Here is a 25,935-nt window from a genome sequence, read left to right as displayed (position 1 = left end):
TGTCTATCAGATCTAGTCCCTTAAATCTATTTCTCACTTCCACTGTATAATCATAAGGGATTTGATTTAGGTCATACCTGAATGGTCTAGTGGTTTTCCCTACTTTCTTCAATTTAAGTCTGAATTTGGCAATAAGGAGTTCATGATCTGAGCCACAGTCAGCTCCCGGTCTTGTTTTTGCTGACTGTATAGAGTTTCTCCATCTTTGGCTGCAAAGAACATAATCAATCTGATTTCGGTGTTGGCCATCTGGTGATGTCCACATGTAGAGTCTTCTCTTGTGTTGTTGGAAGAGGGTGTTTGCTATGACCAGTGCGTTCTCTTGGCAAAACTCTATCAGCCTTTGCCCTGCTTCATTCCGTACTCCAAGGCAAAATTTGCTTGTTACTCCAGGTGTTTCTTGACTTCCTACTTTGCATCCCAGTCCCCTATAAAGAAAAGGACATCTTTCTGGCCTGGAGAATTCCATGGATTGTATAGACCATGGGGTCAAAAAAAGTCGGACATAACTGAGTGACTTTTACTACCATCTACCCGGTGCCAACAGCAATCCCTCCTTCCCAAGAGAGGAGCAACCCCATGACCAAGGAGCAGCGGCTTCACAGGCGCAGGAGGGCCGAGAGGAGCTACTCCACGTTCAAGGTCAGGAGGGGCGGCCGTGAGGAGATACACCTTGTCTAAGGTAAGGAGCAGCGGCTGCACTTCGCTGGAGCAGCTGTGAAGAGACACCCCACGTCCAAGGTAAGAGAAATCCAAGTAAGACAGTAGGTGTTGCGAGAGGGCATCAGAGGGCAGACACACTAAAACCATAATCACAGAAAACTAGCCAATCTGATCGATCACAGGACCACAGCCTTGTCTAACTCAATGAAACTAAGCCATGCCATGTGGGGCCACCCAAGATGGTCGGGTCATGGTGGAGAGGTCTGACGGAATGTGGTCCACTGGAGAAAGGAATGGCAAACCACTTCAGTATTATTGCGTTGGGAACCTCACAAACAGTATGAAAAGGCAAAAAAGACAGGACACTGAAGGATGAACTCCCCAGGCCAGTAGGTGCCCAATATGCTACTGGAGATCAGTGGAGAAATAACTCCAGAAAGAATGAAGGGATGGAGCCAAAGCAAGAACAATACCCAGTTGTGGATGTGACTGGTGATAGAAGCAAGGTCCGATGCTGTAAAGAGCAATATTGCATAGGAACCTGGAATGTTAGGTCCATGAATCAAGGCAAACTGGAAGTGGTCAAACAGGAGATGGCAAGAGTGAACATTGACATTCTAGGAATCAGCGAACTGAGATGGACTGGAATGGGTGAATTTAACTCAGATGACTATTATATCTACTACTGTGGGCAGGAATCCCTTAGAAGAAATGGAGTAGCCAACATGGTCAAAAAAGAGTCTGAAATGCAGTACTTGGATACAATCTCAAAAATGACAGAATGATCTCTGTTTGTTTCCAAGGCAAACCATTCAAACCATTCAACCAAGGCACTCCATTCAACCATTCAATACCATTCAATATATTATGTAAACCTGCAATTAAACTGGGGCTTCCCTGGTGGCTCAGTGGTAAAGAATTCGCCTACCAATGCAGGAGACATGGGTTCAATCCATGGTCCAAGAAGATCTCCTGGAGAAGGAAACAGCAACCTACTCCAGTATTCTTGCCTGGGAAACCCCACGGATGGAGGAGCCTGACAGTGCTACAGTCTATAGACTTGCAAAGAGTTAGACACCACTTAGTGGCTGAGCAACAACAAAAATTATGTTGATAACAAGTGTAATAGATACTCAGAATTTATTACTTTCTAATTATTTACTACATTTTACTTGCATTCGTGCTCTTGAAGTCATTTGCATTTATTGTATCTGTATAATGGAAAGACTATATGGGTGTGCACTCTTCTGTATCCTATGTTCAGTGACATTAGTAACTTGAAATTGGCTATGGTGGAGTATTTACACCACAGAAATCAGCAAAGGCTAGAGATCAGCTATGCTTCCCCCAAGAGGGTTAACTATTAAACATTTACCAACACACCAGAGCCCTTCAATGTGATCCACTGGGATCTGGTGTTTCTAGAAACTCTGTGACATGGTCACATGGTTCTAAGTCACTTGTGGGAAGGGACACCAAATCTTCTAAGAGAAACTTAACACTGAGAAGAGGAAGGGTGGGATGTTCTGGGACTGTGCTTGGGTGATATCACCCCCACTCTGCCTTGATCTCAGTCATACTGGGAACCCAGATGAGTCTACCTCTTAACCACAGAGCTGTGGATAGGAGGTGGAACCTCAGAGTTTGAACGTGGGGCTCTCTCACGGGAAAGACACTTGGAAACAAACCCAGACACCTTACCGTGTCCTGAGGATCCTGTTCCTGCCTTGCTGACCACCCCTCACTCTGCCCTCACTCACAGAGCATCAGCCACACTGGCCACCAAGGCTTTCCAGATCACCCCTGCTCTTTCCCATGCTGTCCCAAGTTGCCTTCGTCTGTCCTGGTTGCTGAATCTCCTCCACCTGAGATGGTTATTGTTGTTCAGTTGCTCAGTCATGTCCAACTCTTTATGATCCCATGGACTGCAGCACACCAAGCTTCCCTGTCCTTCACTATCTCCCGGAGTTTGCTCAAGCTCATGTCCATTGAGTCGGTGATGCCATTGATCCATCTCATCCTCTGTCACCCCTTTCTCCTCCTGCACTCAGTCTTTCCCAGCATCAGGGTTTTCTTTTCCAATGAGTTGGCTCTTCGCAGCAGGTGGCCAAATTATTGGAGCTTGAGCTTCAGCATCAGTCCTTCCAATGAATATTAAAGGTTGATTTACTTTAGGATCGACTGGTTTGATCTCCTTACAGTCCAAGGGACTCTCAAGAGTCATCTCCAACACCACATGATATTGAAAAACATCAATATGGGTGATTCTCTGTTATTCCTTAGGTCTTAATGTTCAATGCTCCCTCCTCTGAGAAGTAGGTCCCAGCTGCTACATTTAAAATGGTTCCTTTCTCTGTTCCTCAGATGCAACCATCACTTCATTCGTTTAATTGTTGGTATCATAATCTGTGATTATTTTCTCTTTTGGTTTGTTTACTTGGGCTCTCTGGTGGCTCAGATAGCAAAGAATCTGTCTGCAATGTGGGAGGCCTGGGTTTGATCCCTGGGTCAGGAAGATCCCCTGGAGAAGGGAATGGCAACCCGCTCCAGTATTCTTGCTTGGAGAATTCCATGGGCAGAGAAGCCTAGTGGGTTACGGTCCATGGGGTCACAAACACTAGGACATGACTGAGCGACTAACACTTTCACTTTGTTTTCTTGGTAAATGTGTGTCTCTCCCTGGACAGGAAGCTCTCTGAGGGCAGAACCAGGTGTGATTGACTCACCTTTGCATCCTCACAGCCCAACACTGCACCTGGCTAGTGGGAGGTTGTCTGTTCCTGCTCGGGTTGCGTGATTAGAATAGGAATGAGTCAGTTGCCCTCCAGCCCCTTTCCTTTGATAATCCTGAGTCCGGAAGAGGGAAGAGCCAAAATAAAGAAGAGAAAAATGACAAAAGGTGGTCTGCCTTGAGGCTGAGTCAGGCCCCAGAGGTCTGGTTATATGGAGCCGCCTGTGCAGCAGATGGCAGTCTGTGGGTGTTGATGGAGGCGGGTAGTTTGCTCATTTGATGTGATTAAGGCTCATGCAGGGTCCCAGCAGCCTGAGCTGGCTCTGGTCTCCTGAGAGGAGAGAGATGGGAGGCTGGAGGAAGGTAAGAAGGCAAGTGGCCATTGCCACTCAGAATGGCTCATGGAAAGGACTCCCTGCTCTGGGCCCCTCTCTCAGGGAAGATACCCTGTCTTCCCCTAGCTGTAGTTCTCCTGTGGGGTGAGGGGTGCATGGGGCTGAGGAGACACACTGGCCTGAAGCTTGAAGCCCCTTCTCTAGAGCTTGTCTTTGTTGGGCCCCTGAGATGGCTTCCAGGCAGGCACCAACCTCTCCCCAAGGTTCACAGCAGGGGTGTGGATGGCACTTGGGTGTGTGGACTGCATCGTTCCCACAGAAAGGGAACATCGAGGAGGTGGGTTGGGACCCACAAAAGCTGAGAGTGGGCCTGCATGAGGGGCTCCGGAGCCCCTGGGAGGAGCGGCCGGGGGCTGGAGCCTGCGTGGTGGGCTGTGGGACTCTCTTGGCTCCTCAGTGGGAACCTCAGCTCCTGCCCAGCTTCCCACAGGCAAGCGTCCCAAAGTCTGCGTCACCAACCAGCCGTGGCCAGGTGAGTCTCTGCGGGTGAACCTGTCAGGGCCTGGAAGGGACTTGCCCAGGGAAATGGGTGGTGAGTTACCCCATGCACCCATGGGACCTGTTCTTCCTGCAGCCCCAGAGGAGGGATTCGCACCCACTCCCCACCTCCTCAAACCCCCTGGGTGGCAAGAACTAGGGTGTCCCCAGTGAGCGGCCCCAGAGGAAGGGAGTGGGGTGGGGGCACGGGGAGGGGACACGGCAGGGTTGCCTGTCCTTGCTTCCTTCTACCTTTGTCCTCTCCTTCTTCCCTCCCCACTGGCTGCCCGCCCTTCGAGAGCAGAGCGGGGGCTTGGGGAGCGGGGAGGGGGAACTTGGACAGGGCGGGGGTGTAGCAAGGGAAAAGGAGGGAATTCCTGACCAGAGGACTGGAGGCTGGGGCACTCAGGGGACAGGCTGGATGGGCGTTCTCTCTGAGGCAGCCCCCAGGTCAGGCACAACAAGCTGGCTTCTGCCTGTGAGTGTGAGCGGTGAGCACCATCAGGGAGGTGCCTTGTGCCTTTTGCAGCAAGCTTTGGGGGAAACCCCGTGTGGACGTGAGCTCGTGTGGCAAAGGGCTCAGACATCAGGATCAGAAGGACTTGGGTTTGAATTCTGGCCCTGATTCATTCTTCTTATGTGTGACCTTTTTTATAATCGCAATGTCTTTTATTTTTTTTAATGCCATACAGTATATATAATTATACATATATTTATAAATTCACATGTAAATTTATAAATATAAATTTATATAATGTAAATACATATAAATTTTTAAATAAGTGTATGATATAAATTTTATAAACATAAAATTTGTATATATAGACATTTATGTATGTAATATATTTATATAATATATATTTCTATTTGTATATATATTTAATTTTATAAGCAGCTCATACAGCTCAGTATTAGGAAAACAAGCAACCCAATCAAAAAGTGGGCAGAAGACCTAAACAGACATTTGTCCAAAGAAGACATACAGATTGCCAATAAATAACTGAAAAGATGCTATGGGTGACTTTGAACAAATGACTTTGCTTCTCCATCTTCCTCAGCCTGCTTCCTTCCCTGTGAAATACCTTTCCTCTCTTCTTCACGTCAATCATGTCCTTCAACACTCTTCGAGGATGGCTGTTTTCAGTAGTTTTTCATAGATCTCTTTGTAGCCCTTTTTTCTGTCCTTACTATTAGCTCAGATCCCAAGAACTGGTTGTTTTTGTTTCTGTTTTTTTCAAAAAGCAAAGGCCAGCTTTGTCAACAAGTAAATATGAGCAAGCTTTGTCACCGAGCCATGTTACCTGTTAGAGCTCATAGTGACAGCCGTGACTGGTAGGTAGATACACGGGTACGTTGAGGATGGGGATGTTAATGTAAGTTCTTCATTGTTGATCACCCTTTTACAACCACTGGAAAGATACGGCTCAGTATGTTTGGGCTATATACTCTGTGGTGATTACACCACCAAAGTGATTTCCCAGGCCCAAGTCTGATCGTGTTCTCAGTCACTCAAACATTCCCAGTGACCACCATTGCCCAGAGGGCCAAGCCTACACTTGGGAAGCAGAGCCACCGCTAATGTGGCCCAAACATACACCTCAGCAGCTTCACTGCCTGCCTCCCCAACCCTCTCCTTCTTTTGCCCACATGCAAGCCCCAGAGGAACGGATTCACCTCCTCCTGAAAGCATCATGCGCCATCATGTTTCCAAGCCTCTACACACATCACTCTTTGTTTTTCTGGAGAATTTCTATGCATTCAAACCCCAGCACGACTGCATGTCCGTTCCCCCAGGCGGAGCTCTGGTTCTCTTCTTGCTCATGGGTAGAGAGCTTTACATGCCCCTATTAATGTACTTAGGGCTTCCCTGGTGGCTCAGTGATACAGAATCTGTATGCAATGCAGGAGACGTGGGTTTGATCCCCGGGTTAGGAAGATCCCCTAGAGAAGGAAATGGCAACCCATTCCATATTCTTGCCTAGGGAATCACATGGACAGAGAGCCTGGCAGGCTACAGTCCATGGGGTCGCAGAGTCAGACATGACTGAATGACTAAACCGTCACCACCATTAATGTACTTACAGGGTCTGGTGAATATTGAGGCTTCTGTCAACACCAGTGACCTGGGAATGAAATGCCCAAGGTGTGGCTAGCATTCTGTTTATCTTTGTATCCCCAGAACCCAGCAACAGTGATTGGCAAGCACTAGGAACTTAAGCAGGTAAATGAATATAGACCCATTTTCATGTGCTTTGTGTTATTTTCCCAAGAAAAGCGATTACTAGTGTGGATTCTGGACTCAACCACCTCTGAATGCAAATCTCAGTTCTGTCACTTGTGAATGAATTTAGCCAGGTTGTTGAATGTCTCAGCTGCTTCAGCTAATAAATGGGTAACAATATTAACCTTAAAGGGATGTTGGGAAGATTAAATATGAAAGTAAGCTACTTAGCAGTGCCAGGCACAAATAACCATCCAATGAAGGATGACTGTAATAATTAGACCAAAGTGCCCATGTTCTCATGACAGACCTCTTTATGTGGAGCTGCACGTGGCTATGAGACAACCATCTTGGAACAGAGATGCTAATGGTACAGAATTAATCCATTTAAGAGTCAGACCATTAACCTTGATCCTGATGGCGCTGTGCCCAGCCTGATTGCATTTGAAGATCAGAGAGAAGACTCAAGTGGGTCAGTTGTCTAGAGGAGCAAGAAAAACCATTTAAACCAGGTAGCAGATCAGTGAATTATACCCTTCATTACATTTCGTATTGACAAGTCCATTGTTTCCTTGCTGTTGGCCTTCATGTCTGTCCTTGGTGATTATCCATAAACGTAACTGTTTGCATTTTCCAAATATGTTTGAATTTCACAAGTCATATATTTCTCGGACAAAAGCCAAAATGAAATCAACCCAGTCTTTGAAAAAGCAGCTGATGAAGGCATAATCCACACCTTTAATTAACATTGAGGATTGAAACTGAGTACACAGAGGGAAAATGAATGAATTGCTTAATTTTGTCTTTCTTCTACTTCACCTAGTCTCTCTTTACCCAAAACATCCATGCCCCTGTATGACATATTTTTCTAAAGGTTTTATTACGAATGCATAGTTTTTTCATCAACTGCAGATTTTATTTGTGCTTAGAAAGCATTCAGTTATTACCCTCAAGGAAAGTTAAGAGACTGCCCAGGTACTCACTAAGCCAGCATTCAAGGTGATCAATTCAAGCGTCTTGAGGTTGCTGCCCTTAACTTAAGCAGCTTGGCCTGGCCACTTGGCTCAAGCTGCCAAGGAAATAAACCAGGACCCTTGAGGGTGTTTCATGCTGGAGCTGTATTTGCAAATCTGGTTTGGGAGAGGTTTTCAACAAAGGTTCCTTCCTCTGCTCCTGCTGCACTGGGGTGGTTCAGTGCAAGAGGGCGACCAGAAGCTTCTGGAAGTCCCCAGAGGTGTCTGAGCGAACCATGTCAGAGAGAGACTTCTGGTACTTCTCTTGGAATCTGGCTTTTATCCCCTGAAGGTCCACCTGTAAGAGAGATGATAGCCAATGGGATGTTTATAGTGCTTTCACCACAAACACAGGCAGCCACTGTTCTGAGTACATTACTCTCACTTGCTCATTTATGCCTCAGAGCAGCCCTTGGAGTTGGAGTTATTATTCTTCCTATTTTGTAGCTGAGAAAAAGAAAGCTGAGTTCAGCTCCCCAAAGGTGGCAGAGGTGTCTGTGTGTCTGTGTGTATGTTCTAGTACAGCTTGGTTTATGGACACTAAAACTTGAATTTCATATGAATTTATGTGTTACAAAAATATTATTTTTCCTTTGAGGTTTTTATACAGTTACTTTAAAATAATCATGTTCTGATAATAGAGCTGTATAAAAATGAATGGTGAGCCTGATTAAACTTGCAGGCCACACTCTGCTGACTCTTAGTATAAAGTTAAGAAAATTGTCAACACAGTTTGAAATGAAGTCTTTTTTTTTTTTTTTTTTTGTCTCTTATGCCCTGATCAGCAAGGATATTAGGACTTAATTTTGTAGGACTTAATTTTGAATCTACAATTGACCCTTGACAATACAGGAATTAGGAACACTGACTCCCAGGCAGTCTAGAATCTGTGTGTTGCTATTTCTGCCTCAAAAATGAAAGAATTGGTCAATGACTCATACAAGGGTGGGAAACTGAAACAGTTTGAATAGAATCAGGCCTCAAACCTTAGTTCTTCTGATGCTACATATTGTGATCTCTGAGGGAACACAAGGGCCTCCCTGGTGGCGCGGTGGTAAAGGATCAGCCTGCCAATGCAGGAGACCTGGGTTCCATCCTTGAGTTGGGAAGGCTCCCTGGAGAAGGAAATGGCAAGCTACTCCAGTATTCTTGCCTGGGAAATCCCCTGGACAGAGGAGCCTGGCGGGCTACAGGCCATGGGGTCACAAAAAAATTAGACAACACTTAGTTACAAAATAACAAGGAAATACAAACTTTTCCTCACACGTAGTTAATTTAAAGATCCGTAAAATGAGAACACAGGTACTATTATTTATTGAAAAAAATCTGCATATGGGGGCACTCACACCGTTCAAATCTGTGTTGTTCAAGGATCAATTGAAAAACTTGAGAAGGTACCAACTAGGTGCTGGAGGTGGAGAAAGGACTTAAGAAACACGAATAAAAAGGAGATAATAGTTGTGCCATGGAAGATATAATTTCAGATAGAACACAGGGAGTCTCATAAAAGAAGCACAGAGCTCTCTTTAACCAGGAATTTTTTGGGGTTTTGTTTGCAATTTTGTTTGTTATCATTATTGTTTTTAAATTAGACTATATCTTGCTTTCTAGTGTTTGTTCAGTCGCTCAGTCATGTCGACTCTTTGTGACTCCATAGACTGTAGCCCACCAGGCTCCTCTGTCCATGGAATTCTGCAGGCAAGAACATTGGAGTGCTCGCTTCGGCAGCACATATACTAAAATTGGAACGATACAGAGAAGATTAGCATGGCCCCTGCGCAAGGATGACACGCAAATTCGTGAATCGTTCCATATTTTGTTCATCGCAGCACTGTTTATAATAGCCAGGACATGGAAGCAACCTAGATGCCCATCAGCAGATGAATGGATAAGGAAGCTGTGGTACATATACACCATGGAATATTACTCAGCCGTTAAAAAGAATTCATTTGAACCAGTTCTAATGAGATGGATGAAACTGGAGCCCATTATACAGAGTGAAGTAAGCCAGAAAGATAAAGAACATTACAGCATACTAACACATATATATGGAATTTAGAAAGATGGTAACGACAACCCTATATGCAAAACAGAAAAAGAGACACAGAAGTACAGAACAGACTTTTGAACTCTGTGGGAGAAGGTGAGGGTGGGATGTTTCGAAAGAACAGCATGTATATTATCTATGGTGAAACAGGTCACCAGCCCAGGTGGGATGCATGAGACAAGTGCTCGGGCCTGGTGCACTGGGAAGACCCAGAGGAATCGGGTGGAGAGGGAGGTGGGAGGGGGGATCGGGATGGGGAATACGTGTAAATCTATTGCTGATTCATGTCAATGTATGACAAAACCCACTGAAAAAATAAATTAAAAAAAAAAAAAAGAATATTGGAGTGGGCTGCCATTTTGCTCCTCCAGGGGGTTCTCCCAACCCGGGGATCAAACCTACATCTCTTGCATCTCCTACATTGGCAGGCAGATTGTTTACCATAAGCGCCACCTGGGAAGGGCTTTCTAGAGAGAGCCACAAACCATTGCTCAGGTTTCTGGTTCTTTTTTTCTCCTACCCCAATTAGAGGGCCCAATAGGAGACAGAAAGGTGAGCAGGAGAGGGTAGGAGAGTGAGGAATTGTTGGAAGTGGATGGTGTGCAAGAGATCAGCAGGTGGCCCATGTCCCCTGCTCCCTTGGCTGGCAGGCTGCTTGGCTGGGGGAGAGGGGTGAGTGCAGGGACGGGATGGGGCTCTCCTGGGCCCCGTTCTAGTATCAGGCAGCTTTGGGGGACTAGGGGATCTGGTCAATATAACTGTTTGGGCCCGAAGCATTCAGAGGGAATGGTCCCCATGTGGAGATGACCCAGGGCCTGTGGTCAGCCCTGAGCTAGGATAGAGCATGTTGGAATAAACACTCCATGCATGCTGGAGTGAACATGGCACCCTGAGGATCACTTGGAGAGCTCCAACCCCTGGGGTCTTTGGCATCCTCACTGGCCTTTGTCACCAACCTGCTCCTAGGAGTGTCCCAGGATCTCCAGAGACTCTGACTGGGCTTGAGATACCAAGAGACAGAGAGACAGAGAAGGCAGAGACCTAGAGAGATTAGGGAAAGAGAGAGATTCAGAGCAGCCAAAACAAAGTGAAGAGGGCGGCAGAGAGACTGGGGGAGGGAGCGAGGAGGAGGAAAGGACAGGGGCTTTAGGAGAGAAAAGGAAATATGAATCAATCGTGGAGGAGGAGAGAGGGAGGAGAAATTCCAGGAATAGAAATAAAAACGAAAGAACGGTCGTGTTGCTAAGTTATGTTTCAAAACAGTATCAGATGTTAAGTATTATTTGTCAGAAATATGGGGACCAGAATTTGGGTTGGTATCTCTTCCCCCTCATTTAACACGTTTTTGAGGGAAGATGTCAGTGGTTTTCAAGTTCCACTTCACTCTCCAAGGTCTCTCTGCTGTGGATGAAACGCCACTTCCCCTCTCCTCGGTAATTCCTCCTCTCTGAGGCCCTGTATTCCGAATCTGAGTCTTGACAGTTGTTTCCAAACTTTTTTGGCTATTCCTCTCCCTGGGCCTTTGTTATGCTCAGGTAGTCTCAGAGCGGGGTGATAATGCTCCCAAAAGGGGCAAAATTGGTTCTTAGAGGCTGAAAAAAATCTGAATCTTTTAATGTAAATGTAACTATGTATATACATAAGGAACCTAAACAGATATACAGTGTATGCCATGTTAACATTTCTTGGAGGGGAATAAGGATTAGGAAAAAATGAGGTCTAAAAAGGCTCCCTCGTGCGGGGATCACTAATTTTAAAAAGAGTGGGAAACCTTGTCTTGTACTGACGTGGTTTTTGTGCAGAATTGTGCTTCGGGGGTGTGTTTAAGGAAATAAAGGCCTAACTCAGGAGTCTGGAAAGGACTTGCAAAGTCTCTGCTGCTGGGTGACCAGTCTGTTGCCAAGTGAAAGTGTTAGTTGCTCAGTCGTGTCCAACCTTTTGCAACCCCTGGCCTGTAGCCCACCAGACTCCTCTGTCCATGGAATTCTCCAGGCAAGAATACTGGAGTGGGTAGGAATTGCCTTCTCCAGGGGATCTTCCTGTCCCAGAGATTGAACCAGGGTCTCCCACGTGGCAGACAGATTGTTTACCGTCTGAGCCACCAGGGAAGCCCTTAAAAATGAGCTTCACTACCCAGACCAGCCCCTCCACCCCAAGCTCTCTGGAGGCACCGATGGCAGAAATAGAAGCTGCCGACTTCCCTGGGGGTCCAGTGGTCAAGACTCTGCACTTCCACTGCAGGTGGCGTGGGTTTGATCCCTGGTCCAGAAACTAAGATCTCACATGCCCCACAGTGCAGGAAAACAAAGACAAAAAAAGAAAAGACATAGAAGCCGCTCTCGTTATTGTATTTTTATAAAAAGAAACCGACTGGAGCCCAGCACAATGTCCTCCACAAAGTCTGGGGAAGCAAGGGCCATCTCTGTAGATAGACCCTTAATAAAAATGACCTGTTGATGACATCCGTGGTGGCAAAACAAGAAGGTGGAGCCAAATGCGTCTTACCTCAGCCCGGGTCACAATGATGTCAATGAGGGTCTTCTCATCGGTGCCCGCACCCTTCATGGACTTGTACAGACGGTCAGCAAAGTAGCCCTGGAGGTCCCGGGCACTCCTCACTGCACAGGACAGAGGGAAAGAGAGCATGAGGCAGTCATGTTTTGTTCAAGAACAGAGAGACGCTGGGGAGGAGCAGAGCTGACTGCCCTTGGAGTGGATGGAATCATGACCTTTGAAAGGCGCAGACTTCACACTGTTGGTAAAGGATCTGGAAGATTCCCCCACAGTCAGGGCACCCGACTCTTCGACCAAGTCCCCTTCAGACACATAAGAACCTCTCCTATTCCCTGAAGACCCTGGGGAGGAGGAGGAGCGTTGTGGGCACCCTCAGGCTCTCCCTGCAATTTTCACAATTCTCACCAGCAGAAATGCCTTCTCATCTTTAAGAGAAATCTCTGATGCCAGAGTCAGGTCTAGAGGGGAAACACAGTGGTTGTTTAGTCTCTAAGTCATGTCCGACTCTTGTGATTCCATGGACTATAGCCTGCCAGGCTCCTCTGTCCATGGGATTTTCCAGGCAAGAATACCAGAGAGGGTTGCCATTCCCTTCTCCAGGGGATCTTCCTGACCCAGGGATCAAACTCAGGTCTCCTGCATTGCAGGTGGATTCTTTACCGACTGAGCCACCAGGGAAGCCCGCGATGGGGAACACAGACTGGCCGGCAACCTCTCCATAATAAAACTTGATAATCTTGAAGACTGATTCAGTTGCACTGTGATCCTCTGACCTGCCGTGCTAGGCAAACTTCCTTCCCTTCGTTTTTCATCACTGGGTTTTAGGTGTGAGCTTCATCTCTGAATCTTTTCTGAAATCCCCACACCCTTCATCGTGTGTGGTCTGGAATGTGGGCTTGATGAAATATTTAGTCCTGTCTACACAGCATCTTCCTGTGACGCTGCTAATTGCTCTTTTCGAGCCCTGCCCCAGTCAGAAATGAATGAAGTATGATCTAGTCCACAAATGAACAAAGTATGGTCTCTATTCACCCATCAGGGAATGGGGTGTACCTCTGCTCCTAGGGATAAATCTTGGTTTGTACCCCCTCCTCCAAGGTTCATAGGAATCTAACACTTTGGGGGAATGAACTCTTTTCTGTTTATGTTGTTGATGTTTTGCCTTGAACAATGAACATTTTTGATGTTCAGTTCAGTCGCTTGGTTGTGTCCAACTCTGCGACCCCATGAATCGCAGCACGCCAGGCCTCCCTGTCCATCACCAACTCCCGAGTCTACCCAAACTCATGTCCATCGACTCGGTGATGCCATCCAGCCATCTCATCCTCTGTCATCCCCTTCTCCTCCTGTCCCCAATCCCTCCCAGCATCAGGGTCTTTTCCAATGAGTCAACTCTTCGCATGAGGTGGCCAAAGCATTGGAGTTTCAGCTTCAGCATCAGTCCTTCCAATGAACACCCAGGACTGATCTCCTTTAGGATGGACTGGTTGGATCTCCTTGCAGTTCAAGGGACTCTCAAGAGTCTTCTCCAACACCACAGTTCAAAAGCATCAATTTTTGATGTTAGGGATAAGTAATAAGTAATAAATGCAGCATAAGTGTGGAATGCGCATCCTTACCATGTCCTGTAATGAGAACTCTTGTTTTCTAGGTAATTGACAATGGGATTGATGCTTATAAGCCAGAGGGAGGAACAGAACTAGGAAAGCAGAGTCTAGCTTGGGGGTCTGTCTCCTTATTTTTTAGGTCATGTGGTGGCCACCAGAGTGTCAGTGGAGAAGCCCAGACCCAGGCGTCTGAATCCACAAGCTGCTGAATTGGTGGTGGTTTTGGGGGTGAACCTGGCAATTTGAGGAGCAGTGTATCTGAGACTCACTGTGGCATCCCCCTCCCAGGCATTCTGAGCTGGTGACCTCACAAGATTTTCCTGAGGACCCTCTGCCATGCATTTGTATTAATTGATATTGAAATAATCATCTGCCTGATGTCAGTGTGTTCTGAGCCTACACTAGTGGTGACTTCTCCCTTGGATTCCTTCTTCCTGATACTTTGGGGAGAAAATTCCCAACTTTGCTGCTGTGTACAGGTTATGCCTGGTGAACGAGCCCTGCTGTTCACAGCTTCAGGAATGCCCCAAAAGTTTGGATGAGGCTAGCTTGGGAGGATTTCCCAGACGGCTCAGTGGTAAAGAACCCGCCTGCAAAGCAGGAGTCACAGGAGGTGCGGGTTCGATCCCTACATCGGGAAGATTCCTCGGAGGAGTACATGGCAACCCACTCTAGTATTCTTGCCTAGAGAATCCCATAGACAGAGGAGCCTGGTGGGTTGCAGTCCATAGGGTCACGCAGAGTCAGACACGACTAAAGCAATTTAGCATGCATGCTCACACAGCTCAGGAGGATATGAGAATAAAACTGTTTGTGGCTGTGGGTGCAGGGCAGCCAGATGCCCTGCTGTGTCCCCTGCTCCTCTGGGCATGCAGAGCAGGGATTCTCAAACTCCAGGGAAAGTAAGACAACCACACGGGGAGCTTGTAAAGGTGTGGCTTTGGGCTGAATTCCTGAAAGTTCTAAGTGGGTGACCTGGACTGGGACTCTGAAAACTGCATTTTCACGTCTCCTTCCCCCAGGTGGTTCTGATGCAGGGTGTCGTCAGACCCCACTTTGAGAACAGCTGTTCCAGAGACTGTGAGCAGTGGGAAACATTTGGTCTCATAAACACCTCCTCCTCAATTTTAACTTCACACTGGCATCTTTACAAGTTAGGCAGGAGCAGGGTGGGGAAGTGTCTAGAGAATTTAGTTATGGAATCATGTTCCACTCTCTTCGTGGTTCATTTTCAAGGTCTTTTCTGATCTCTTTTTTATTTGCTGCCAGGGGAGTCCACCTAACTACTGCATTTCACGGTCCCCCAGCTGTCGGATGGGCCCTTTCCTTCCTCTCTACCTGCTTCGCTCTAATTGCTCTTATCTGTGAGCATTTGTGCTTATGCATGTGTGCCCAGTTGTGTCTGACTCTTTGCAATCCTATCTGTAGTCTGCCAGGCTTCTCTGTCCATGGGGATTTTCCAGGCAAGAATACTGGAAGGGGTTGCCATTTCCTTCTCCAGGGGAATCTTCCTGACTCAGGGATCAAACTCGCATCTCTTGTGTCTCCTGCTTTGCAGGTGGATTCTTTACCTGCTAAGCCATCAGAGAAGCCCATTTTTATCTTTACTATAGTTCAGTCCATTGATTTGTGTGTATTTGTCATAACTTGATGCTTCTTAAGAAGAGGAACTGGACATATTTCCCTCTGATTTCCATGCCTGGCACAACCCCTGGCCCAGGCAGATGCTAAGTAAATGTTACAAACTTGAATGGTTTTATTACCAGTAATACTTAGTATCAATAAAGATTGATATAAAACTTCTGACTGAATTCTGGTGTTTTCCTAATTCTTTACAACTGCAAGTACAGAAAGGATTTGGAGCCTTGTAGCTGGGCCATGAGTAGATCTCTCTGTTTACTTGAGACACTCATCCTTAAAATCCTAAGGGCAGTCATCTGTGTGTATCCATAGTGGGACAGGAGCAACATTAAGGATGCTCAGGCCTCTGTATTGGATCACAACAGCAGAGCTGCTAGTTTGAATTCAAAATGTTGATGGATTGAAAAAATAATCAATTGCTGACATTGCTCCCAAAGGTCCCATAAAAAAAAAAAAAGGAAAACAAAAGAGTTTGGCAGCAAGAGGACATTTTTTAGCTTCCAGAGGCTGCTTTTTTGGTTCTTCCTCTTCTTCTGGGAATATTCTCTCCATTTCTTGTGCCATTTGGGATGCTGCCCTGGCCTCCGCGCCACTGGAGTGTGGACAATGGACAATGCCTTCCTTCCAGGACTTGCAGACATGAGAAAGGAGCCTGCCAGTCACAGCCCAGTACCCATCTCTCTGCTATTTCCTGCCTTACGGGCAACGCCTGGAGAGAAGGGCCTGGCGTTTGCTTGGCATGGCCATGATCTGGTCTCCTCCCCCTTGCTTTCTAAACAGACCTCATTCATTCCAATGCTGAAGGGAAACAAATGGAAAAGGTCACCCTCGAGCCATCAGGCACCTGCGAAAACTTGTTCACGGATCAGAACCTCAGTGTTTTCTAGTGTGTGTCCTGTGAGCCCATGTGGCCCTGAGACTAGACAGTGGTCCCAGGCTGTTGATGGTTGTTGCTGGGGACCCACAGTCCCAGTGGGACCGTAGTGGATGCTGTGGTGTGCCCCAAAGCTTCTGTCTTCAGGACCCTGGCACTCAGGCAGTGTTACATGCTGGCTGCTCACAGCTGAGCAGCTTCTCAGGAGGGAGGGAGTGACTGGGTCGTACGCATTACGAGTCAAAGCAGGTAGGTGGCTTCCCCGAGGCTGCACGTGCCCTGTGGGTGCAGCCAGGCAGCTGCTTGGTGTGGGGTGCGAAGGCCTGGGACCCTTGCCTCCACTTCAGACATCCTGACTTCAGGGCTTCCTGGGGACCAGAGAAGTTCCAGTTGCAGCTGCATCACACCCATTCTCTCCCTTCCCAAGGCTGCTTAGATATGCTGTGGTTCCCAGACTATTACCTGAAGTCTTCCTGAACGCAAACCTCTGTCTCTGAGTCTGGTTCCAGGAAGCCTTACCGAAGTCAGGGGCTCTCCTGGCTTTACTTACCGAGTGTTAAGTAGGCCTTCTGCAGGTCTCCTGATGTTTCTGCCTCAATGGCCTCTTCGATGTCTTTGCCGATGAGCTGGATAGAGAAAGTCTTGCTGTTAGTCCAGCTTTTGCTCTTGGCCGTGGTGCACTGGAGGCTTGTTCCTCCATGAAAAGACTCACCCAGATTTGGTCATGCAATGACCAAGGAAACTTTGAAACTCCCACCTGGCCTCATTCCTTGCAGGGCTGGGGGTGGTACTCCCCCACCATTCAAGTGGGGACTCTCATGGCCGAGGGAGATTTGACCCCTAATGGACGTGACCCCAGGCAGGACCACTCCCTCAGCCTCAGTTTCCTCCTCCGTAAGAATCAGGGAGTGGAAGAACAATAAATAAATACCGAAACAACATTCTTTGTGTTTCTATAGTACGTGAGTTTCCTATGTGTTTATAAAAACTCTTTCCATTTCCAGTTTTTCAGGAGGCTGTGGTTATAATCATATCCTCTGTTGTAAACTGAGACCGGGAGCTCAGGCGGCTACAGTCTGGGCGACATAGGTAGAGGCTGTGAAGTTCGCGGCAAGGACTTGGTCTAATGTTTCTGATACGATGGGGCTACGTGGGCTAGGAGCAGGGTGGGGGACATGTAGGGGGGCTGACCATGTCAAATGCCAATTTCCTTCCCTCTGGGGAGACTGCGAATGATCTTATATTCACTCCCAGCTCGCCTATCATTCTGCTAGCATTACATGTTAGGTTTCCTTCCAAATATTTATAGAAGCTGAAATTTAGAGTAAATTGTGACCACACTTAGCACAAGTACTGCCTGGTCCAAGCTCAGGGCAGGCATGTAAAGAGAAAGGAGAACCTTCAGGTTTGGGAAATGCAGTTAAGCATTAGAAATACTGAAACTTCTTTCCTAGAAATTATCTTTTGAGGATATGACACAACTGTGAGTCTATAAATAACTGGGGCCTTTGAGGACACACCAGCAGAGCTTATTCTGAAAATCCTGGTAAACAACATATTCTTTGTGGTGGGAGCACGATGGATGCAGGGGAGGAGGGTCTGAATTTAATGAACCCGTCGCTTGATCGCCTCATCATAGTTGGCCCATCTAGAGGTCTGGTGTGGAGTGGACCTAGATAAGATGGGAGTTGGGTTGAGGGGCTTTCAGTCCTGTCCCTTTCTTAGCTGTCCTCAGTTGTTTAGGGGTTGGATGCGGGAGCTAGTATTTCAGAAGAAACCGCTCTCACTTTCCCATGAACAGCGTTCTTGTTCTGTTGAAGGAGGTTGTGTTACAAAAGGAGATTGTATTCACACAGGTCTGTGTTTACTTAAAAAAAAAAAAAATCCTCACACTAAACCATTTTCTGTTTTTATTGTTAATACTGGGCCAAAACAGTGTTTTTAAATTTTCTACAGCATCTCAGTCTACACAACAGATAAAAGCAGGAAAGCAGAGCTGTTCTAGGGAGGTGGGGGAGGGGTTCCTGACCCCAGCCCTAGACGCCAGGTTCCCATTCTCTAAGTCTCATCGCTGCCCATCTCCAGGGGGCGCTATTTATGAGCTACAAGGAGATGGCATTGTCCTTTCTTCTCTGCCTGTCTCTTGACCCTATCCCCTCCTGATAGCTCCCAAAGCACCTCCAGAGGCTCCACTGAACACAAATGGAAAACAATCCACTGGCCCAAGGTACTAGGACTCTCCTTTGCAAATGGCATGCTTCCCACTGGAACACTTAATTCTTAGGGGGCTCTTTGGACAAAACCCGGTTTTGTGATCTCAGTACAAAAACACATTGCCAGGGTGGATTCCAGACAAGCCTCAGAGGCTTCTAGTTTACCAGGTAGCATTGTCTGTGGAGAGATTATTAGAAGAATAGGGGAGATATTTTTTTCTTTTAAAACCGGTGCCCCTGATTGACCACATGCCCGCAGCAGAATCATAGGCACTCTGGTTTTAATTATAAAAGTTAAAGGGCTAAAAGCTCTGGAATGGGCTTAGAAAAACTTTGGAAAGGGAGGGGAGAAGTGATGCGGGGTGCGGTGGGAAGGAAGTGACCTGGGGCTGAGGGTATGTGTACCTACACTTTACACTGAGCCCTGTTTGGCCACGTCATAACTCTATAAGCCTCTCGTGTTTGGTAGACTTGTGAAGAGCAATAACTTTTCACGATGCAGCACAGTTGGGAAGCTTTGTTGTTTGGGCTGGGATTTCTGACAGCGTCAGCAGTTAAGATTCAAGTTTAGAGGACAAATCAAGGGCAAAGTTTTTGTGCCAAAAATTAAAATTCAACTCTATGCCAGCACAACCTATGTCACATAATAGACTTCAATGATCTGACTCTAGCATATTAGTGCTTTTAGCCAGAGACCATGAGAAAATTTATGGAGCCAAATTCCCAAGATCATGGTCATGGTGAACCCTCAAAATCAGTGATAAAGATGAAGAAGAATGATGTTCCAGCAAGGTTTTTTGGAATAGGCAAATAGGTATTAATAGCATTTTAAAGCTGGTTTCATGTAAAGAATCCTCAGATCAGTAGATTGTCTTCTTTTCCATCTGAGTTTCAGCTGGTTTTTGATGCTATTGGTTCACACAGGGAGATTCCTACTAATGTTAGCTGAGCACCTACTGCATGCCAAGCACTAAATGCTTTAAATCTGTTATTCATTTAATCCTTACTGACTCTGTGAAGCAGGTACATTATTATCCCTATTTTACAGATGGGGAAATTGAGGCACAGAACCCTTAGTAATTTGTCCAGGGTCATACAGCTAGTAGCCTAGAGCAGACTTCTTAAACTTTAACATGCTTCAGGATCTAGAAGATTTATTAAAACACAGATTGTAGGACCCCAACCTCAGGGAATCTGATTCAGTTGATCCAGGGTGGGGATTAAGAATTCTTGTTTTAGGTATGTTCTCAAGTGATACTGATTCAGCTGATTCAGGATTAACTTTAAGAACAATTGGCTTAGGGAGTATCCTTAGATCGTCAGTAACTCATGTGTACACACACGTGCACACACACATGTATGTGTGTTTCTATAGTGATGCCCAATGACAACCACCCCAAGAACCTCCATCCATGGCCCCTGTCTAATGGGAAGAGGCTCTAGGTCATGGAGAAGGCTTCCAGCTCAGGCTACTTAGCTCCAGGCCCAAAGGCCAGGGGAGTTCAGGGTGAGCTGCCTTTGATCAGGACTCTGGGCACGATTTGAAAGCAGAGGGCCCTAAAGGCTTATATACAGTAATGATAAAATTCCAAAGCTTTCTTGTCTTTTCATCTGCTGGCAACACGTTGGAAACGCTATTCTGAGTGAGGAGCGGCCAGCTCTAGCCGAGGTAGGAGCTCAGGCTGGGGAATCTTGGAGCTCTCATCCACTTTCTGCTACTGACTTACTGTGTGGTCCTGATAAGTTACAGATGGCTCCTTACTCATAAAAGATTTCCCTTGTCCAGCAGTTGTGGGTAACAATGGCTGTTGAGCCTACATTCGAGTTACAGTATTGTTGTGAAATTGAAATGAGACACAGGGCACAGATGTGCTTTGAATAGTTAAAAACACTCCACAAATAAAAAATACTAGACCCCAAAATATCTGATATTCCACAAAAGCCTTCTTGGAATTAAAGACTGATTTTCAAGGAGGGACTAACTACTAAGTGCCTTGAAATAGCTAACTCACCTTGTTGGCTTAAAATGATCATCAGATTAAAAAATAATTGTATAAGAGCAATTTGTACACATCTTTTCAGGAACGTATCTCTGAGGTATTATTGTATCTGTCTCAGGCACTGTCTAGCCAATTGTCAATTGGAATAAAAATAAGGGCAAACATTTGTATGCTTACTACAAGCCAGATACTGTCCTGAGCCTTTTATATTCATCTTATTTAACTCTTAAAATAATCCCATGAGGTTGGAAAGATGATGTTCAGGGTCTCTTTTCATAAATGAGGATGGAGACGTCTGTTCACTTGTTACAGTAAAACCAGGATTTGAACCTGGGTCCTCTGACTCTAGGGCTTTGCTCCTAAACTTGACCTGCTGTCCTAGCCTCTGCTGCAAAGTGGGGTTTCCCAGCCTCAACACTGCACTGGGGCCAAATGGGTGCCTGTTGTGGGGAGCTGTCCTGTTCATTGTGAGATGTTTAACAGCGTCCCTGGTCTTGACCCTCTAGATGCCAATAGCACTGCTCCCCCCAACACACCTGGTTATGACATATTTCCAGACATGATCAAATAATTCCTTGTGTGCACGCGCGTGTATGTGTGCTCAGTCATGTCCAACTCTCTGTGACCCTAGGACTGTAGTCCACCAGGCTTCTCTGTCCATGGGATTTGCTAGGCAAGAATATTGGAGTGTGTTGCTATGCCCTCCTCCAGGGAATCTTCCCAACCCAGGGATCAAACCGGAGTCTCTTGCATCTCCCGCATTGGCAGGCAGATTCTTTACCACTGCGCCACCTGGGAAGCCCCAAATATCCCTTAGGGTTTGCAAAATTATCTGTGGTTGAGAACTACTGTTATAAAAGACACCCCCCGCCCCTGCTCCCACCGCTCAGTTCCGTATCCCAGATCTCGGCTTCTTTTAAAAATAACTTGAGACTCTGTTACTGTGTGAACTCCTTGCCTTAGTGCTGAATCACTTACAGTTTGGTAGGCTTGAAAGGTGGCTCGTAACTGCTTGTGGCTTCTCTTGGCCAGGAGTTCATTGAAGGCAAGCTCCTCAGTGCCCCAGCGGCCTTCCCCTGCCTAGAGGACCGAGTGCAAACATTTTGAAAACAACTTTTGCAAAAAGACCAAATATACACAGCTGTGACCAGGCCTCACTCATAGGAAACAATAAAACATACACTGAAGAGAAGTCATATTGATTGACCTAATGCTTTCAATTTCTAACCCACAAGTATACCTCACCTATCTATTTATATTATTTATACATCCCCTTACTCCAAAATGGATCTGAGGTGGTTAACCCCAGAGTAAAAGATTAGAATAAGCAATTCTTTTAGGTTCACGAAGACAGTATAGATGAAAAATACTTTCAAGATCTTAGTTATTTCCCAAGTAATTCCAATTCACATAAAAGAAAGACATAATTGTTGAAAATCGTGTTAAATGAAAGAAAACCATTTGCAGAGACTGGCACGCCCGCACACTTACGTCATACAGCTCTTTGGCATCCTGCCCAGCTAGGTCTTTGTCCACATTGTCTCCCTCATCACGATTAGCCTCGAAAAATCAACACATTGTTATTAACTTGAGTTCCTGCTTGACCACAGAAAACAAAAAAGGGAAAGTCTTCGAGAAGGGGTGATTTCAGAGCGGTTGCCTGAAAATTAGACCCAGCCTGGCAAAGTGGCAGCACTGCTCTTTGCTGCCATCTTTTGGGCACAACTGATAAACAGAGTAGCTTCTGTGACAGCACATTTTTCCTTTTTTTTTTTTTTGTAGAAACCAGGGTCACTCACAAACCCGTCTGACCTCTAAGAAACCTCATGATGTCCCCTAGAATGAGTCTTCTGGGAAGCTATCCGTCTTCCTTCCAAAATATCAAGTTGCATTTCTCAGGGTCCCCGTTCTGAAGAACCCGGATGTTGGTCATGGAAGGTCTTGGAGGTCTAACGTAAGCCCTTAGTGGCAGGTGGAATTCTAAGGTGACCCCGATGGCCCACTCTCTTGTCTAATCCCCTCCCTTTGAGTGTGGGCAAGACCTGTAAACATGGTGAGGTATCACCCCTGAGATGGTGTTATGTTTATGTGGCACCAGGGATGTTTGCAGATGTAATTAAGGTCCCTAATCAGTTGTCCTGGGTAGGTCTGAGCCAATCAGGTGAGCTCTGAGAGGTCAGAGATGGAAGAAGTCAGAGAGATGAGCTCACACTGGTCTGGAAGAAACCATATAGCCATGCTCTGAACTCTCTCTGGGGCCACGTAACAAGGGACTGTGTAGCCTCTAGGAACTGAGGGTCTTTTTAGTTGACAGCTAGCAAGAAAACAGGAACATCAGTCTTACAGCCACAGAGAACTGAAATCTGAAAACGGCCAGTCAGCTCAGGAGAGGACCCCAGGCCTCACAGGAGATGGCAGCCCTTGATTCCAGCCCATTGAGACCCTGAGCCAAGGACTCAACTAACCTGTAACAGGAGCCCTGGCCCATGGAAACTGCTAGATCATAGGTCCGTGTTGTTGCTAAGTCTGCAGTAGTTTGTTATGTGGCAGAAGAGCATTCATGTAGTCTTCCTGCTATAGCTCAAGCTTACTCTGTGTTCTCTGCTATTGATCTCTCCACATGGAGAGTAATCAGAGGAAACACACAAAGCTCAGAAAGATGGGTGTGTCAGTGAGAGGTCAGAGGCCATCTGGCTGGAGGCCCGGGGGCTGCTTCCTCACAGGGACAGTTCTGAAAACCCTGCTTTCCTGGCCAAGCGGTTCCTACAGGCTTAGACTCAGGGTGAAGCCTGGAAGTTAATTGTATCATGAAAAGGACCCTATTTGGGGTCAGATGAGTTGGCTCTTGCTCCCGGGCTATGTCTTACTGTGTATACACCTAGAGGTTCCTTACTGGCAAAGTGAAATGGCAATGCTTAATGAGATGGCTCACTAACAGAAAGGGATTGTAGACTGCAAATGACAAGGCAGATTGTTACGAGGGGGGAAATCTCCACTGAATAATTTCAGAAGAGCTGGATGGACAGAAGACAGGTTGGTGGTTCATCCGTAGCAGTTTAATAAGAGAAGGAAATGTTTATTATCTACATTGCCTTTTACATCATGGTTGCCTGTTGCCAAGGGCTATTTCTCAAGATTATAAAGCATCTTTACTCTTACCTGTAGCAGGGAGACCAGAATTCCTTTTAGGCTTCCACTTGTATCACCTTTGACATCTGATTCAAGGCTCTTGTTAAACACTTTAGGGGAAGAAGAAAGGAGGAGAGGAAGCAGATTTAGCTTCCCACAGATAGTTTGCAAGAAGCATTCTTTATCTAAAGTCAGAACAAAAGGTCACTTACACCTTTGGTAGGCCTCTTTAATGGCAATGATTTCCTAGGAAAGATAATAAAAAAAAAATCAATACTTCAGAGCAGGGTTCATCGATAAGATAGGCAGACACCAGCCAAGATAAGAGGCAGAGCCTGTTTCTGGACACAGGATGCCTTCATGACTTCCTCCAAAGGGGGCAGTCCCTGAAGGTCAAGGTCCAAGCCTAGAGCAAGTCAGCAAGTCCCTGGCTATGTGGAGATAAGGGGTTTCCCTGGTGCCTTAGGTGGTAAAGAATCTGCCTGCAGTGTGGGAGAGCTCAATCTCTGGGTCGGGAAGATCCCCTGGAGAAGGGAATGGCTACCCACTGCAGTATTCTTGCCTGGGAAATCCCACAGACAGAAGAGCTGTTGGGTCACAGTCCATGGGGTCACAAAGAGTCGGACACGACTGAGCGACTAACACACATACACATCCTTAGTTAAAAGAGAAAGCATTACAGCTAAGCTGATTTAGTTTTTAAAGATTCCTCGATGTGGATCACTTTTAAAGTCTTTATTGAATTTGTTACCATACTGTTTCTGTTTTATGTTTTAGTTTCTTGGCCATGAAGATCTTAGCTCCCCACCCAGGAATCGAACCCACACACCCTACACTGGAAGGCAGTCTTAACCACTGGACCACCAGGGAAGTCCCTAAGCTAACATAGTCATTCACTGCCTTCTTGCTCCATCTCACTCCCCGTCTTCCCCCCAGGGAGCCAGGTTTAGAAATTCTGTGCATATTTTCCCTTTGCATTTGTACATATATGTTTGTGCTACTGAAAATATATAGAATTGTTTTGTGTATGTGTTTAAAAACTGGAATACTGTATGTATTTGTTCAATTTATTTTTTTCACTCAGTAATAGGTCTTTAAGGTCCAGCTATGCTTACGCACAATTAGTCACCTAGCATTTTTTTTTTTTTTTAGATGGAGACAAAATGTTCCATCCTACAGTAAGCCCCAGTTTATTTAGCCAGCCTCTGACTGATGGACATTTAGGCTGTTTCCAATTTTTCTCTACTTCAAACAAGGCTGCGCTCAGTCAACAATTCGCTATGTACTACAGTGCAAGTCTCTCCCTAGGGTGTGTGCTGGGAAGGACTGCCTTACAGGCACATGCCACCCTGATAAAACGAGTGTCATAATAAAGTGAACTACATGAATCTTTTGGTTTCCCAGTACATGCAAAAGTTACATTGATGTATATGTACGGTTGAGTCCTTTTGCTGTCTACCTGAAACTATCCCAACATTGTTAATCAGCTATAATGCAATATAAAATAAAAGGTTAAAAAAATAAAAAGAAAAAAGTTATGCTGACACTCTACTATAGTCTAATAAGTGTGCAATAGTGTCTGAAAAAACAATGTACATACCTTAATTTAAAAATACTTTATTGCTAAAAAATGCTAGCCATCATCTGAGCCTTCAGCGAGTCATCGTCTTTCTGCCAGGGGAGGGTTTGAAATATTGTGAGAATTGCCAAAATAGGACACAGAGACAAGAAGTGAGCAAACGCTGTTGGAAAAATTATGCTGATAGACCTGCTCCAAGAAGCATTGGTGCACACACTCAGTTTGTAAAGATGCAATAAAGTGAAGTCATAAAGCTGTGTGTGGTTGTATATTTCAATGGCTTGTCCCGAGGGGCCCACTTGGGAGCTGCCTCAGTTTACACTTGCATCAGCAGCATATAAGAGCCAGTGTCTCCCCACAGCGTCTCCCACAAACTGTTTAAAGTGAAAGTTGTGAGGCAGCGATGGGGAGAAGGGAGTCGGTCTGATGGAAGATGAGGAGCCAGGTGGGTGTTGCTGTGGTGGGCGGGAAGGGGTAGGAGGAGGTGGGGGCTGAACACCTGAGACTCTGCAGCCCCCTCCCCTTTCTCCTCCTTCCAACCCACTACCAGGATCTGCCTGAACCTGTCGCCTGCGTTCTCCCTGCTTTTCTCCTTTTTACTGTCAGATCTATTTCATTGGGGAAAAAAAAAAAAAGCCTTGCTCATTATTTGAGACCAGGACCCCAAGGAAACTAGGTTGAGGGTGAACCACATGGGGACAAATGTGATTAGAAAAAGAATGACCAAATTAACCTTCTGGCCAAAGGGGGCTGCCCAGATACTGGCTGTCTGGTCACTGGCACTTTGGTGCTTCTGGAAAGGATGGGGATACTGAGTAAGGAGAATTGTGT

At 46.1% G+C, this 25,935-nt stretch overlaps 1 protein-coding gene and 1 non-coding gene across 4 annotated transcripts in view; one reads left to right on the top strand and one right to left on the bottom strand.

Moving 5' to 3' along the window:
- Positions 1 to 7,205: 7,205 nt before the first annotated feature.
- The window catches only part of ANXA13 (annexin A13), a 55,570-nt gene continuing 36,840 nt past the window's right edge, over positions 7,206 to 25,935 (bottom strand). For all 3 annotated transcript variants that reach the window (XM_043880227.1, XM_043880229.1, XM_043880228.1), the window contains 7 exons: positions 23,738 to 23,771; positions 23,556 to 23,635; positions 21,888 to 21,956; positions 21,375 to 21,476; positions 16,734 to 16,809; positions 12,053 to 12,165; positions 7,206 to 7,798 (listed from right to left, as the gene is read on the bottom strand). In XM_043880227.1, the coding sequence (XP_043736162.1) occupies positions 7,679 to 7,798; positions 12,053 to 12,165; positions 16,734 to 16,809; positions 21,375 to 21,476; positions 21,888 to 21,956; positions 23,556 to 23,635; positions 23,738 to 23,771 (594 nt within the window). In that variant the 3' untranslated portion in view covers positions 7,206 to 7,678. The remainder of the gene's footprint in view (positions 7,799 to 12,052; positions 12,166 to 16,733; positions 16,810 to 21,374; positions 21,477 to 21,887; positions 21,957 to 23,555; positions 23,636 to 23,737; positions 23,772 to 25,935) is intronic.
- Positions 9,213 to 9,319, top strand: LOC122679738. The gene has a single exon (XR_006336523.1). It is a non-coding gene; the product is annotated as a U6 spliceosomal RNA (small nuclear RNA).

The sequence above is a fragment of the Cervus elaphus genome, chromosome 21, assembly GCF_910594005.1.
Source record: "Cervus elaphus chromosome 21, mCerEla1.1, whole genome shotgun sequence".
NCBI classification, from domain to species: domain Eukaryota; kingdom Metazoa; phylum Chordata; class Mammalia; order Artiodactyla; family Cervidae; genus Cervus; species Cervus elaphus.
Note: the sequence above shows the minus strand (reverse complement) of the source record. Positions and strands in the feature narration are given on the sequence as shown.